General features: G+C 35.6%; 1 protein-coding gene across 7 annotated transcripts; it reads left to right on the top strand.

The window, feature by feature from the left end:
- Window positions 1-1,900: 1,900 nt before the first annotated feature.
- On the top strand, window positions 1,901-14,481 carry LOC107592049 (centrosomal protein of 85 kDa-like). 7 transcript variants are annotated; one of them, XM_016281423.1, is made up of 14 exons: window positions 1,901-2,112; window positions 2,874-2,928; window positions 3,023-3,145; window positions 6,730-7,454; window positions 9,091-9,221; window positions 9,303-9,417; window positions 9,507-9,692; window positions 9,790-9,942; window positions 10,834-10,988; window positions 11,107-11,224; window positions 11,352-11,402; window positions 12,766-12,873; window positions 12,968-13,199; window positions 14,256-14,481. In XM_016281423.1, exons 2-14 carry the CDS (start codon window positions 2,889-2,891, stop codon window positions 14,420-14,422), a joined length of 2,304 nt encoding a protein of 767 aa, XP_016136909.1. In that variant the 5' UTR covers window positions 1,901-2,112; window positions 2,874-2,888; the 3' UTR covers window positions 14,423-14,481. The 7 variants fall into 7 exon arrangements, with proteins under 7 accessions (XP_016136909.1, XP_016136931.1, XP_016136917.1 ...); XM_016281445.1 differs by having other exon boundaries at window positions 3,020-3,145; window positions 12,980-13,199; XM_016281431.1 differs by having other exon boundaries at window positions 3,020-3,145; window positions 14,259-14,481.
- Window positions 14,482-15,628: the final 1,147 nt, after the last annotated feature.

Here is a 15,628-nt window from a genome sequence, read left to right as displayed (position 1 = left end):
CTACTAGGATGGAGTGTGGAGCAATGACGTTAAAGGGAAACTAAAAAAAAAAAAAAATTAGTAGTGATTCTTTAAAACCTGTTTATTAACTCTATCTTTGAGATACTTAAATAATATGTGAAACATTTCTATAGTCACATCTTTATTTAACAATTTCTGAAGTTGAGATCTGATTTATTTCTATATGAAGCGCTTCTGTAAGTTGTACTCTTTCGTTGTCATATCCTTTACATTTTATTAAAATATGTTCAACTGTTTCAGGAAGATCACATTTACCACAAAGTCCAGACTCATGTTTTCCTATTATAAATAATGATTGATTAAGTGCAGTGTGTCCAATTCTAAGGCGAGATATTATGCCGTCTTCCTTTCTATTCCCCAAAATTCTCCTCTCATTTCCAACTGTTTTTTGAATATTATATAAATGCCGTCCTTTATTCTCACCATCCCATTTACTTTGCCATATATCTTTTAATGCTTTTTTAATTAGTCCCTTTTATTTCTAATTTACTCATTGGAACATTAAATTCTATGTCTGCATGTTTTAATGTTTTTTTTTCGCTATTTGATCCACCACTTCATTACCTTCTATCCCTATATGTGCAGGTGTCCATACAAAAGAGATAATGGTTTTTGTTTGTATTCTGAACAAACTTTGTAAAATGTCTGATAAAATGTCTTTGTCTAGTTGAAGATTTACCACTCTTTAAACTTGATAGTGCTGAATAGGAGTCTTAGGTGATTAGTCTGAATTGCTGCTTCTGTTCTAACACTGGCTGAAGGTGCATGAACTGACTCGCAGACAAGCTCTCCTTATTGGACTGGAGCGCAATTGAGTTTACTTGCAGTCTCTTGAAATAGACTAGATCAGTGATTCTCAACCAGGGGTAAGCTATGTGTACCCCAGAGCAGGATTTCTAAACTTTTTGTTACATGCCAGTGGCCCCCAAATATGACATGGGAACACTTTCCTGAAAAAAAAAAATATATATATATATTTTCTACTCACCACTACAGTAGAAACATAACCAGATTTCTTAAAGGGGTCATATTATGTTGCTAAAAAGAACATTATTTTGTGTATTTGGTGTAATTAAATGTGTTTATGCGGTTTAAAACATGATATCTGTCAAGTTTATAGAAAGCAGAATGAATTAGTAATGTTATTTATTTTATTCATATATAACAGTTTTATTTAGTTTCCATTTTCCACATTATTTTTTTCATTGCCTGCTTACTGTGAAAAATAAAATGTGTAGAAATTTATTACAAATTTTCTACAAAAAAACTTAAACATTCAACAATCACTAATTGTGATTAGTCTCATGGTTTCTGAAAGCAGAATAAAATAGTAATGATGTCAAGTTCTGTCATTTATTTCTTTTGGAAGATTCTTTTCTCTAGACTTTTCCACAGACTCGCTATCACTGCTGGGGCCACAATAAAGTGATCTCATGATTCTCATGAATCTCATGATTTCTGTCTAGTCTACAGAAAGCAGAATGAAATAACAATAATGTCAATTTCTGTTTTTTTATTTGTATTTTATTTATTAAGACAATGGTGCCCATTGTCCAATTTTTTATTCCAATAAAGAATAAACAACATTGAATGCAAATAGAAATTATAGCGTAATAATCGTATCTGTTGTCTGCAATACAGGACATATAAACATTGTGTAAATGGGCTCCTTCAAGCTGAGCTGCTAACTATAAATACTATAGCACAATATATTGCACATTTTGATTCTTGAATAGGGCTTGGAATATACAATTTTAATATGAATATTAATTCATATAAACGAAGGTAGGGTCTGCGCCTGCAGCTCATTAATCAAGCGGCAGGGGGCGCTTACTGTCTCAACCTGGCACGCGAGCAAAACGCAGAGGAAGAGCTAGAATAACGGTTGAAAAAAAAGAGTCCCGAGTGTCAGCGGCTCTGCGGCGGGTGTTTGAAGCTCGAGGCCGCTTGTAGTTTGGTTGTTTGTGTCCGTGTTATTGACGTTAGCATCCAGTCAGCGTCTCTCGGGTAATGAAGCGCACCGTTGCCCCTGTAGGTTGTGTTCGTGCCGTTATTATCTTTAGTAAAGACCCTTTCAGCCCGTGAGTTCAGGTACGTGGAGTTGTTTACTTTTTAAATTGACCTTTTAAACTCTTTTTGTTAGCTAACTTGGCTATCTGTACGAGCTAACGTTACATCTGTTTGTTTGAAGTAGCAACATGTGGAGCTTGTTTTTAAAGTTATTATGAAGATTTAAAAGTTATTATATGAACATTTAAATGACTTTAATAGCGTGTAGTTTCTCTTTTTGGTTGTGGTTCATTTAACTATTGAAAACTTTATAGGGTATAGGAAATGAATGGCTTTTGTAATTTAAGAAACTTGATTACAGTGTTCTAGGTAACGTTAAACGAGCTTTAAATGTCCTAAATTTAAGCTAATCTAGCTAACTATTGCAGCTCTAAGCTTTGGGAGATATTTTCTGCTGTAACAGTTAGGTTTTTCAAATAAGATCGTTTTTTCAAATAGTTAATCTGTGAATGACTTTGAATACTTTCTACATTCAGATAAACAGTTGTGGAAATAATGCTAATTTTTCTAATATATTATTATTATACAATAAAAATGATCAAATATGATTATATAATACTAATAATGTGAACTGTTTTGTAATTATTATTTAGTAAATATTTGCTGTTATTTTTTTCCCAGCTGTTCTGCCAGCTCTTTTTGTTGCTCATAGATCTGCAGCACAGCTAAAAGACTTACTTGTTTTTAGACTTAATGTTTTTGCTTCCAGACACTTTTGTGTTTTGACAGTGTTGTCTTTTTTATCTCTTTTTTAAAATTAATTGAATGAATCCTGTCCACAGGTGACTGCAACAGGAATGACCACTTCACAGAAATGCCAGAACCCCAAACTTGCAGGTACAAATCCAGTGCAGTCCAGGATAAGCGTATGTTATGTACCTCATAACCATAATAGAGTGTCGCATCATGCGTTCATTATGTGTTCCAGTAGGGCACTCTGACACGGAATGGCTGACACCTGCTGTGTCTGAGAAGTTCCAGAGCCGTTTTGGCTGGCGGCTCAGCACAGCGGACAGTGGGGACACGGGACTGGGTACCTCTGACCACACTGAAGGTGAGAACGCTCACAGTGTTTAGATACTGTCCATTTGACTGTCTTTCATGCAATATACCTGAATTCAAGAACTCATCAGCCCCTTCATCTTAACGGTGGTCTTGTAGTTGAAATTGTGAGGCACAAAATGGGAATTCTAGTCATGGAGCAATCATGGAATATATAGTCATGTAAATTTACGGAGTACTTGTACAGTATTTTAGTATAGTATTCCATAATGTAACAATCATGGAAATTTCTATAGTTAATAATACAGATTTTTCCTTTTCTTCTTATTTGAGTGCAAAAGGATCTTTATCTAGTAATCATAAAGACATGAAAATCATGAAAAAATTATGGAAATTAAGTGGTCAAAAGTTTTGGGAACCTTGAAAATTATAGTAATACCTATAAGTAATAAATTCAAAATGATAAATATACCATTTACTCCAGTTTCCCATGCCAAACCATGCTCGCTCTCTTTCATTTTTCTACATTTGAGTGTCCTTTTCAGTATTGATACAGATCTTCAGAAGATTCTATTGTCATGTGTCTTATATATATATATATATATATATATATATATATATATAAGAAGTGAATGGAACCCTACAGACTTCCCCTGTAGTCACCTGTATACGTTTATTAATATTCAGACATCATGGATAGTTTTTTATTTTTTATTTATTTTTTAAGTTTGACCAAACAAGCAATGGTTTTAAAGAGAACCCTTTTTTATTTACAACAGACATTACATCCTGCTGGCTGTTTTTAGATTAAGCTGTCATATTTTTAGTCATGGAGATGTGCTCATATCAACTCCTATGATATTTGGAGGAGGATATGATATTCCATACCATAGATTCCTTCAGGCGGTGTTGCACTTCCACTGATGGGGGTCTCATTAGGAGGGCCTGACCTGGAGGACCGAATGGAAACTCTGATCCTGGTCTCCTGGTTTCCTTCTCTCTGCCTTGTTAAACATGTAAAGCACAAAGATTAGCCGTACTGAAGAACTGGTGTATGTCTATTACCATAGATTTGTACAGAATGTGCAGTCCATTTGAAAACATATGTGCTTATGTTGGCATTATTGAATTGTGCTGTGTGGCCTGGTTTGATTGGTTATTTTTAGCGATTGACTGATATCAGTTAGGCTGATTATTGGCATTACTGTGCTCAGTTAACAGAAGTTTTTATACCCCTAATGTGAGTTCCAGAATGTAATGACAGCCTTGTCAATTGTTAAATAATTTTCTGATTTCACTTGTGGTTAGTAATATTCACTCATTTATTTGCTATCATTAAATTGTATTTCATACAGGATTCACACAGTCATGGGAAACCTGAAATTATTAGATAATTTTTCAAATGTTAAAATGTTTTTTTTCTATGGTAATTAATATGCTACTGTTCAAACGTTTGGGATTGGTAGGAATTTTTTTCATGTTTTTGAAAGTAATCTTTTATCCTCACCAAGGCTGCATTTATTTGATCAAAAATAGAGTAAAAATAGTAATGACAATTTGGTGCTCAAGAAACATTTCTTTATTATTATCAATGTTGAAAACAGTTGTGCTGCAGCATTAAGAAAGTAAAAACAGCATTTATTTGAAATACATTTTTTGTAATCATGTCTCTACTGTCACTTCTGATCAATTTAATTGCTGAATCCTTGCTGAATAAAAGTATTTTAAAACTTCACACAGACTTCAACATTTTAAACAGTAGTGTATGTATATACAAATATATAATTTAAATGATTTTAAAATCCTTATCCGGTGATCATAGATGACTGAAAAAGGTCATGAAAATTCAGTATTCAAATGTTGTAGTCATTGTATCCAACCAGCCTGTTATCTAGATATCTGAATCACTTATTGAAAAACTCATATCAGTCGACCACTGTCGTTTTTGTTGTTTGTTACCATGAAACTACTCTCAGATAAGTTACCGTAGTAATAGTATTAAAGTCTATTGAGTTTTCTTATATACTGTTTTGGCACCTAGCAACTAAGACACACTAATAAAACTACTTTTATTTGTTTTTAAAACAGCCAAAACGGTGGCGGCACAGAACTTCTTGGCAGCCGTTTCATTTTAGCGGTTATAAATATATGGTTGGCTGTCTGTGGGCTTCTGTGTTGTGATGGTGATGGCTTTGTTTTGTTCTGGGTGTTTCTTGTAATGGCAGAAAGCCTCTCAGCACTCCAAGAATCGTATTGTTTAAACCTGTCCTTAGCAGATGTTCAAAAGAGACACCCCCAGGGCAGACCCTCCTACTGCTGCCTGCATCTTGACATCTCTACTTGATTTGTGTGTGTTCATTTAATTGTTGTATTGAGGAACCCGTTTAAAGGCACTTCAGCAGTATTACAGTATTAAGGACTATTAAGCTTGTGTGTGTGTGAGAGAGGTGAGCTGTATGGCTAAAGCAGGAGTCCCACACATAGACACCTCACAGTGTAACATGAGAGTGCTCTATAAATACCGCTAACCTTTTGGTGTGTATGCACTCCTGCGCTAACAGAGCTGTAGGAGAAAAAACCTCTCGTAGCAGGTACACTCACCTTGCCTGAGCTTGACGTTAATTTGAAGGACGAGTTCGAGCAGACGTAGTGGGTGTGTTTTAAGATCAGTAGTTTGTCTATGTCATTTACTGAAGATGCATTGGGAGGACATGTTTTTTATGCATCACTGTTCTTCAGTGTATGAAAATGTTATCATTTGGCATCTCTTTTACTGCTAGCAAGGTGAGTACAATTTTTCGCAATGATTTGGTGTGCGTTAAATGTCAGAACTAGCTAGCATTATTTTTTTCTTTGGGCCGGAAAAGAAACATTGGCTAATTTAGTTACATACTTTTTGCAGTTGTATAATGTCTATATAATTTGGTCAGGATTTATGACATAACAGTGGAGCAAAACTTATTCTTTTCTTATTTATTCTTTTCTTATTTATTATGCATGTATATAATAAATAAGGGTTCTCCGTTTTGCTCCACTGTTTGTTATAAATATAGATATACATATATGTTATTTTATATTATAATTTTGTTTTTTGTTATTTTATTTTTATTTTGTACTTTTTTTTACTTTTAAATTTTAATTTACTTGACTTATGTAAATTTTATTTTACTTGATTTTATTTTATTTTCCCAGGGAATTTAATTTTAATTTAATTTTCATATACTTTTACTTGTGGTTTTATTTCATTTTCTTTTCATTCTCTTTTACTTAATTTTCTTTTATTTTAATACATTTTATTTTACTCTTTATTTAATTTTATTTTACTTGCTTTTAGTTTATTTTCTAAGGGAATATCTTTATATATACATTTGAAATATTACTAACTTTAAGAAATATTCCTGGTTGCTTCCAGTTTAATGTCTGGGTTCAAAAAAATATTTAAGTAAACTATTATTTTAAATTACATTTTTTTAAAATGCCATTACTGTCCTACTTTTCCAAATATATTTGGTTGAAAATAAAAAAGACTTTTCCTTAAGGACAGACACTTTTTATTATTTCAGTCTATTGCTCATTTAAAACATAACTTGTATTTGGTTTAATTTATTTCTCACTCCTGTCTTACTCCTGTTCTAGATATCTGCAGCACTAGCAGCAGTCCCTCTTTCCAGCCCATCCGCAGTCAGATCCCTATCCCCACTGCCCATGTCATGCCCTCCACGGCCGGAACTCTGACCTCCAAGCTCAAGCCACGTGCTTCTGAAGAGGCCCGGGCTTCCTCCAGCTCTTCTAGCTCCAAGTCATCCCTCCCCAAATCTGCATCCTCCCCCAACCTGGACGCTCAGCACGATGGAAATTTAGACGCAACTGCGGTCAAGCCTGATTGCCTGAGCCGATACCGCAGCCTAGTTAATGGCCTCGATCACTCGCTCTTCCCCTCTGGAGATCAGACGCGGCTGGATGAAGCCCAGAAGTTTGATGTACCTGCCATGGAGCCAACGCTTAATCAGTCGGCTCTGCTTGGGGGACTTTGCCATGATGTACGGCAGCAGCTGCAGATGACCGGGTTTGCGGACAATACAGGCTTGCTAGAACAGACCTATAAAGTCCTACCAGAGTCTAGGGCAGGTCTCACCTGTCCCGTAGACCCATATGGCCAAAGGAACATTCATCCAGGGTCTGGTGCTTCTGCCAGGATGTTTTCAGTACCTCAGGGCCTGCAGACTCAGGCTCTCCTGAGGGACCAGGCCAGCACAGGAGTTTATGATCCACTACTGCAGGAACGCTGTGGTGAGCTGGCCAGCTGGCAGCAGCAGAAGCAGAAACTCGAGAGTCTGCGGCTACAGGTGGAACAAATGCAGGTTAGAGTTCAGCTTGTGTCCTGCTGCATACAAGAAAGGAAAAGGGAACAGTTGTGTAATCATGAATCATACTTCTAAAGTCAGCATGAAATTAGAATTAACTTTATTTAATTCAACACGTTGCAGGTTTTATTGTGCATGATTCATCAGTGTGTGCTGTTCCAAAAACAGACACTGATCTTTCATAAAAATGTAGTGAATCTACTATTTATTAATGCTTTGAATTAGCTTATTTTTATATTTTCATTTTAATTTTAGTAATTTTATGCTTTTGTCTTTTTTAGTAGTTTATTTTTAAATAACTATATTTAGCTTTAATTTTTTTATTTCAGTTTTAGTCATTTTAGTACTTAAACATTAGTTTTTTTTATTTCAGTTAGTTGCAGAGGGTTTTTAAGTTTTTATTCTATCTTATACTTATCTCAGCTTTATGACAAATTAATGATAATACTTTTATAGTGTTTTTTTTATTAACAGACACAATGTAGTATGTAAAATATAATGCTCTGCCTGTTAAAAACAACTTTAGTTTTTAGTTACATAGGCAGTGCAGCCAGGGAAAATGTTAATCAATAGCAATTTAGGCTAATTTTGCAACAGTAATCACTGAAGATGAACGGATACAAAATTAGAGTGCTGATAATGGTATTATTTAGAACAGTGTCTGATAGTTTGGTGGTTCTGCTTTTTTCTGCTCTCTTGATTTTCAAAATACTGATATTATTTGCACAATTTTGAAAGGAAATTAAATATTAATTGTAAGAAATGTTGAGGACATTGAAGATCTCAGTGAAGTTTATTGCCGAGTAGAAGGAACAAAATGCATGTAACGCCTCAGTCGTAATAAAACCTGAGCATCCTAAATAAATCTTTTATCCTGTTACAATTTACCACCTCTATAGCTGTGGTCTGTATGTTAAAGTCCAGACTCCCCATTGTGTGAGATGGTTCCCAGTTTCCCATACCCATTCCTATCATTGATGACAATTTGCTCAGTATGTGATCACCCCAAATGATGCAGAAACAACATAACTGTTGACTTTCTTCTTCTCTAAAATAATTAAGCCATTTTGGGCAGTGGGCATAATCTAACATCTGTTTTGGAGTGGAATCTGGGTCGGGCAGTCTGTAGTTTGTTACATGTTTTCCATGTTTATTTAGCTAACTTGCTTTATAACAGTTTCTCAAAATGGAATCATTGCAGAGATGGAAAATCTACTGCTGTTAATTAGTTTGAGAGACAAATATAAATCAATGGACTATCACAATGATAATGATAAACTACATGTTCTATACATCTAAAATAACTGCTATAAAACACACTGAAACAGCACCACATATAATGACTGCAAATTGCCCTGTTTTTCATGCTGCAAATTGCAATTTTGCAGTCTACTTCATGTCAGAGATATTTTATTCACTGCCTGAGTTTGTAGCAGTGCAACAAATTGTTCTATGCTCTTTCGATTAACAGGAAAATCAGCCCTACATTTTTCTTCTTGTTTAATATTCAGTGTCAATTGTGGTCATATCATACTATAGAAAAATGGGTTGCAAGTACCAGTCGTGGCCCAATCGTGTTTTTATGCCTATTTTAAATAAGAGTTCATGCTTCCCCACCTATTTTTTATTGCAGTTAATGACAGGAGGAAGTGGACAGTATTCATCTCTCTATCCAGCAACCTCTCACACGGAGAATAGCAAGTGGGATGCTGTCATTAAAGCCAATGAGAACTTGCTAAAAGAGAAAGAACTTACCATTGAAAGGTAATGCCAAGTTTTCAGAAACATCTCTAGTCTTACAAAGATTCTGAACATTAACTTAATGTAGTAACTTGCGCATTGCAGACAGAAGCAGCAAATGTCGCTGCTGGAACAGTGTCTCAGAGAGAGTGAGCTGCAGGTGCACAGTGCCCTCATGGGACGTGGAGCCCCTTACACCGATGTGTGTTTAAGACTGCAGGTTAGCACACATGCACGCACAGCCTTTTCCTTGTGCTGTATCAAAACATCTCTTCGAGTTGTCCCTCTTCTTCCTTCTGTGTGCGATAGGAAGCCCAACGGGAAAACGCTTTTTTGCGAGCCCAGTTTGCAGAGCGCAGTGACTGCTTTACCAAGGAGAAGCTAGAAGCGGACCGCAGACTGGGTGCAGTGGAAGCAGAGACACAACGTCTGAATGAGGTGTTGAAAGAGAGCAGTGAAAAACATGCAGAAGAGCTAAAGAAACAAGAGGAGAGGGTGAGCATATTCAAGCTTCAACATGGGACATACTCAACCACATATGAGCAGAATCTCACTGAACTTGTTACTGAACTTGTTGCTGTTTACTACAAAGATCCGAAGTCGAGACAAGCATATCAACAGCTTGAAAAAGAAGTGTCAGAAGGAGTCAGAGCAGAACAGAGAAAAACAGCAGCGGATTGAGACACTCGAGCGATATCTTGCTGACCTTCCCACCATGGAAGACTACCAGGCCCAGCACAAAAAGGTACGGCACTCTCTGATGGCCAGCCAACAAAACAAAAGCCTTTTTTCCCTGTGGTTTCACAACAATTGCTCATAATGCTCAGCTTGAGATGCTTCTCTTGTGTTGAATTGCCAGACACTATTATAGCATCCACTGCACTCATATCACACATCTGCTCTTGTTGTATTCTTTATCTTAAAGTGACACTCTCCTTACTCTGTTGGCTCACAAAATCCAAGCTCACTATCCCTCTTCTCCAAGACAATGCTCTGTTTGCAAAAGGGCTTTTTTTTTTAATGCACCTAAAAATCTGATGGTTTTTAAAATGTAAATTATTTATCCTTTTAATTATTATTTAAAATTCCTTTTAATAAAGTCAATAAGATTGTTTTAGTTTTTTTAAATAAATAATAATTTTATTCAGAAAAGATGCTATCAATTACTGAAAAGTGACATTTAACACTTTTATCATGTTACAAGTGAGTTCTCATAATTCATTTGGAATAAATGCTGTTATTTTAAACATTCTATTATTTAGAGAATCCTAAAAAATGTATCCCGGTTTCCACAAAAAATGTTTTCAACATTGACAATAATAATGTTTCTTGAGCACAAAATCACCATAGAAATGATTTCTGAAAGATCAAGCCATCACATGAATAAATTACCATTTAAAATAGAAAAAACATGCAAATTTATTCAAATAAATGCAGTCGTAGTATGCACAAGAGATTACTTTTAACAAAACATTTGAAAAAAATCTTACAGACACCAAACTTTTGAACGGTAATTTATATAACTGCTATATTATTTTGTCCGTTCTTCACCCGGCCCTTTGGGCCACTGTTTTGAGCAGCTGTTATTCTCATTCTCAGTCCTCAGTTATTATGCCGTAATATTGCTATGTTGCAGCTGGAGGAGGCAGAAGAGAGGGCAGCTCAGTTGCAGGCCACCATCAGAGACCTGGAAGCCCAACTGGAGGAAGCCCGCAGTGCTGTGCGCAACAAAGAGACCCAACTGGAAGAACAGAGACGCAAGGAGAGAGAACTGCTTACAACAGTCACCAGGTAGGAAAAAACATGCAAGCCCCACTTGCACAAAAAGACGCAATGTCCACTTATTAGGTTTTGAAGCATTCGCCATGTATGTGGGGTCTAATATTGTTTGATTTGCTTTTGTATTTAGTCTCCAGAACAGAGTGCAGGAGAGCCTTGAGGATGGAGTGAAATTGCCTTCTCTTGACATAGAGAAGCTACGAGAAGAAAACACTACCTTGAAAGATGAGCACCTGCGACTCAAGAAGGTTTTTATTCACGCTGATTTTCAATAACACTTAATTAATAGTGTTGAATTATGGCTCTGCCTGTTGATGAATATACGTTCTGTGCAAATATTTTAAGGTGATATCTGAATGAATCTTTCTTTTTTAGGTCATTGAAAAGCAACTCAGGATAATGGAGCAGCTTAGCTCACAGATCAGGGTAAAGACTGCATTGAGTTTAATTTGTTTAGCAGGTGCATTTACATTACATTTTTAAACCAAATTTACATGACATTTTTTCATTTGGCAGACACTTTTATCCAAAGTGTTGCACTGAAGGTATACATTTGATCATGCATTACCTGGGAATCAAACCTATGACCTTGGTGTTGCTAGTGCCGTGCTCTCCTGGTTGAACTACAGTTTTGGTTTAATGGAAAGAAACTGTGGTATTAGCCAAGATTGAGCAGGGGGCACTCATCATCTTCTGACTAGCACAAAGATAAAACTAATTTTTATCCAAGCCAAAATATAAGCTATATTCAGTAAGTGACTCAGAAGAATGATTTAAATGAATAGCACATGAGTTTAATTAAAAACAACTTAAGTCATTTGTTTGCAAATCGGACTATGCTGGTCGAGACTACTGGACTTCAGGACTAAGATAAAAAAATAATAATAAAAAATGTAAATCTCATATGCTTACCAAAGCTGCATTTATTAAACAATAAATTTAATTAAAAAAAATTTAATTGGTATACAGTTTTTAACAATTTAAATTTTTTTTATATTTGAATGTTTTAAAATGTAATTTATTCCTGTGATGCAAAGCTGAATTTTCAGCAGCATTACTCCAGTCTTCAGTGTCACATGATCTTCAGAAATCATTCTAATATGCTGATTTGCTGCTCAAGAAACATTTCTTATTATCATCAAAACAGTTGTGCTGCTTGATTATTTTTGTAGAAACAGTGATATATTTTTCCAGGAGTCTGATGAATAGAAAGCTCAAAAGAACAGTATCATTATTATACAGCAACCTACAGCATCACTTTTGATCAATTTAATGCATATTTTAAACAAAAAAACTGACCCTAAACTTTTGAACAGTAGCGTTGGTTGAAAATGGTGGAACTGTAGAACTGTTAATGGAAACAAACATCATAAAAATCATTCTGTTCCAGTATTTTTTCTTTCTTTTAAACGGAACCCATTTTGAATAAGAATTGGTCTTTTAAATCTGAACTTGAAGACTGTAATTAGGTGTAATTTAAGTAAATCCCCATCACTAAGAGTCAGGCGTCATATTCTATGATCAAGTTCTCATCAATGTACTTTCAGTAGTATCTAGGAGGTGAAGAATCTTTACAAACACCTTCCTTAAAGCTTCTTTAGGAACACCTGATATTATTTTAGTAAAGAAAAAAGTCTATATATTAAGTCTGTAGGTTCAACACTTAGAGCATGTGTTTTTCCTGTTAAAATGTTAGTCAAAGTGTCTTACACCGAAAGCAGTTGAAGTATAGTTTATATGAGCAAAATGTTTAGTTTACAGCTATAATATTGTGTGTGTGTTGCCTTAGACTCTGGAGGAGCAGCTCTCTCAGGAGGAGTGCAGTAGTCGGGCGCTGCGAGAGGAGGTGGCAGAGAAAGAGGAGAGTCTGCTGCAGTTACGCACTGCTATGAAAGAGGTTAGTAGTTGACCATAATGCATGTTCAGCTCTTTGCCTTTGTGTTTTCATAGCACACAAGAGAACTGACGGTGTGCATGTGTTCATATTTCAGCTCTCGTTGCAGAACCAGGAACTGATGGAACATAATCTGACACTTCAAGAGCGTCTTCAGGGTGAGGAGGCACCATGTGGCCGTGGTTTGCTCCCTGTGGGAGCCCGGCTCACCCAGAAGCTGTATGGAGAGATGGCCGCCTGTCTGTGTGACCTCCGCTCCCTCTGCAACGTCCTCACCCAGCGGGCTCAAGGCCATGACCCAAACCTCTCCATGCTGCTCGGCATTGCCTGTAAGTGCGCCCTCTGCTGTCATCATGCTATAAAGAATACTAGCACGCCTTCAGATATAGCAGAAAAGAAATTCAATAGAGAAAAACTCCAGTAGTAATAGTTCAGTAGACAACAGTTTTGAAAGACAAACATGATATAGTACCTTATAGTACTCCCTCACAGTCTCGTTTCCATCCACATAAAAATTAAATATTGCGTCTAGCATGACTAAAGTGTATTAGTAATTGTGTACACTTGCTTTATTTATTTATTTATTTTTCAATAAAATAAGGCTAAAAATAATGTTCAGCCTTCAATATTTATTGTCTATTTGCTCTTTAATGGCTTTTGTTTGTTTGTTTCTTTATTTTCAACAAACCATTTTCATTTTCAACAAAAAAGCCTATGTTGCTAATGTTAAAATGTAAATCAAAATGTTTGAGTTTATCACAGTAAAAGTTCAAATTAAATCTAAATGTAAAAAAATATGGAATGTTTTCATTAAGAATATTTAATTTTATTCATTTAAATTTTTATTTAATTCAATAAATTTAAATAAATTTATGTTTTATATCATTTGATTTCATTTACATTTTTTAAAATTCATTTTATTTAAAGATGTATATGTAGGCTCTTAAATTTTGTATATATTATGCATTCTATAAACGGCAATATCTACACTTATTTTACTGTAACATTTTAATGTGTTGAATGGCATGTAGTCTTCTGTAAGTGATGATGCCAATGAATATTTGAATCTATTACGATAATTGAAGTTGACACTTTGATTCAAGAAAATGAATCAAAATTACTAATGTTTTTGCTGCTCACATTTAAATCAGAAACAAAATTTAAGTCTGTTGTAATACACATATACACATACATAGAGAATATCACACTCATTGTGAATATTCAATATATCGCCGATTCCTAGTACACACTTGGCTGTTGGTGATTACATCTCAGTAGTTTTTACCATACTGTCATAGAAACTCTGTATGGCAGCTTTGTTGTGTTCTGTGTGTTGTGGCCATTATCAGCAGTGACTCTGACACCGTGTCTCTGTTTGTCTGCAGCAGCTCCCCCTGCAGTAGGAGAGCAGTGGGAGGACTGGCTGAGCCCCGAGGGGCTGCAGAAGAAGCTGCAGGAAGCTCAGCAGCTCCGTCGAGACATAGAGGAACTGAGAACCACAGTCTCTGACCGCTACGCTCAGGATATGGGAGAAAACTGCATCACTCAGTGAGCTCGGACAGTACGGCTTGTGCTCAATGAGGGTAACTCCACATCACGAGTGCCTTTAAAGACACTACAATCCACTACAAACCTTCTTCATGAAGGATTAGCGACACTAAGGACACTGTAATCTCGCAAATCAGAAGGCTATTTTTATACAAAAGGTTTCATAAAATATTTTTCTAAGATTTTGATGACTTCGTGTGCAGTGGAAAGAGAATGATTTAATTTAAACCTTTCCATGTATTTGGGAACGTCTGTGATGAAGTTGACAATCAACTGAAAATATTTAGTCTTTTGGTGCAACTAACATGCCGTGTGTTTTTTACAATGGCAAAGCCTGTGAAGCAAGTGACGCTCGGTTGTGTGTAATAAGAAGACTTTAACTGCGATCCATCATCTTACAGTAAACAGAACGTACCACGTTAAACACAGAATCTAAGGCTGAGGAAATATTTGGCCACCTCTGGCTGTTTAAAATTACACCAGCAGATCATATATGTATAAAGTTGGAGAACAGACATTCTTTAATATTATATGCAACCAAAGTTCAGTGTGATCAAAGACAGACCTGTCAGAACAGTTTCCATAATGCTGTAAAGAGTCTTAGTGTAAAAATAGGGATATTTTAAAGCAAGAGAGGGCTGTAAACATAATATTAAATTCTGGTTGTCTATTAAATAAAAAAGTTAATAGAATGCCAATAGTTGGACCTCTTCCTGTTGATACATATAAAAATTCTGCAAACTGATGTTCATGTGCCTTTTAAGTTTAGGATCACTTAATTTCAGAGTAACTGATCATATTATCAGTATCACATTATCAAAGGTGTCTCAAGGATCTCACAACATTAATAGCTGTCTGGTTCATAATTAGTTTTATCAGCTGTAAAAATAGCTACACCATTGAGTCAACACATCAGAGGAAACCAACTGGTGAAGCAAATATTAGTGCATGTCAAATATTAGAGCAGGTGCCTTGCGTTCAGGGAAGTAACCTGTATTTGCTGCACAACAAGTCAATGTAAACACTAACTGTCTTTCTCTACTGTAATGTGCGACTGCCAAGGTATTGGAATTCTATTACAAAAAGGGACCATATATTGTGGGGAATCTTGCGTGGTAAATTTTTATATTTTGGTCCAGAAACATCACAGTGTGAATGTAATTTGACGGTGCACCATATGTTTTTCATATTGTAAGATCTCTTACAGGTT

The sequence above is a fragment of the Sinocyclocheilus grahami genome, unplaced genomic scaffold (assembly GCF_001515645.1).
Source record: "Sinocyclocheilus grahami isolate Dianchi unplaced genomic scaffold, SAMN03320097.WGS_v1.1 scaffold9.1, whole genome shotgun sequence".
Classification (NCBI taxonomy): domain Eukaryota; kingdom Metazoa; phylum Chordata; class Actinopteri; order Cypriniformes; family Cyprinidae; genus Sinocyclocheilus; species Sinocyclocheilus grahami.
Note: the sequence above shows the minus strand (reverse complement) of the source record. Positions and strands in the feature narration are given on the sequence as shown.

Coding starts and splice junctions, on each gene's coding strand:
- LOC107592049 (XM_016281407.1), top strand. CDS start 2,889: ATGACCACTTCACAGAAATGCCAGAACCCCAAACTTGCAG. Junction 2,929..3,019: donor CCAGAACCCCAAACTTGCAG/GTACAAATCCAG, acceptor TATGTGTTCCAG/TAGGGCACTCTGACACGGAA. Junction 9,418..9,506: donor ATGTGTGTTTAAGACTGCAG/GTTAGCACACAT, acceptor TGTGTGCGATAG/GAAGCCCAACGGGAAAACGC.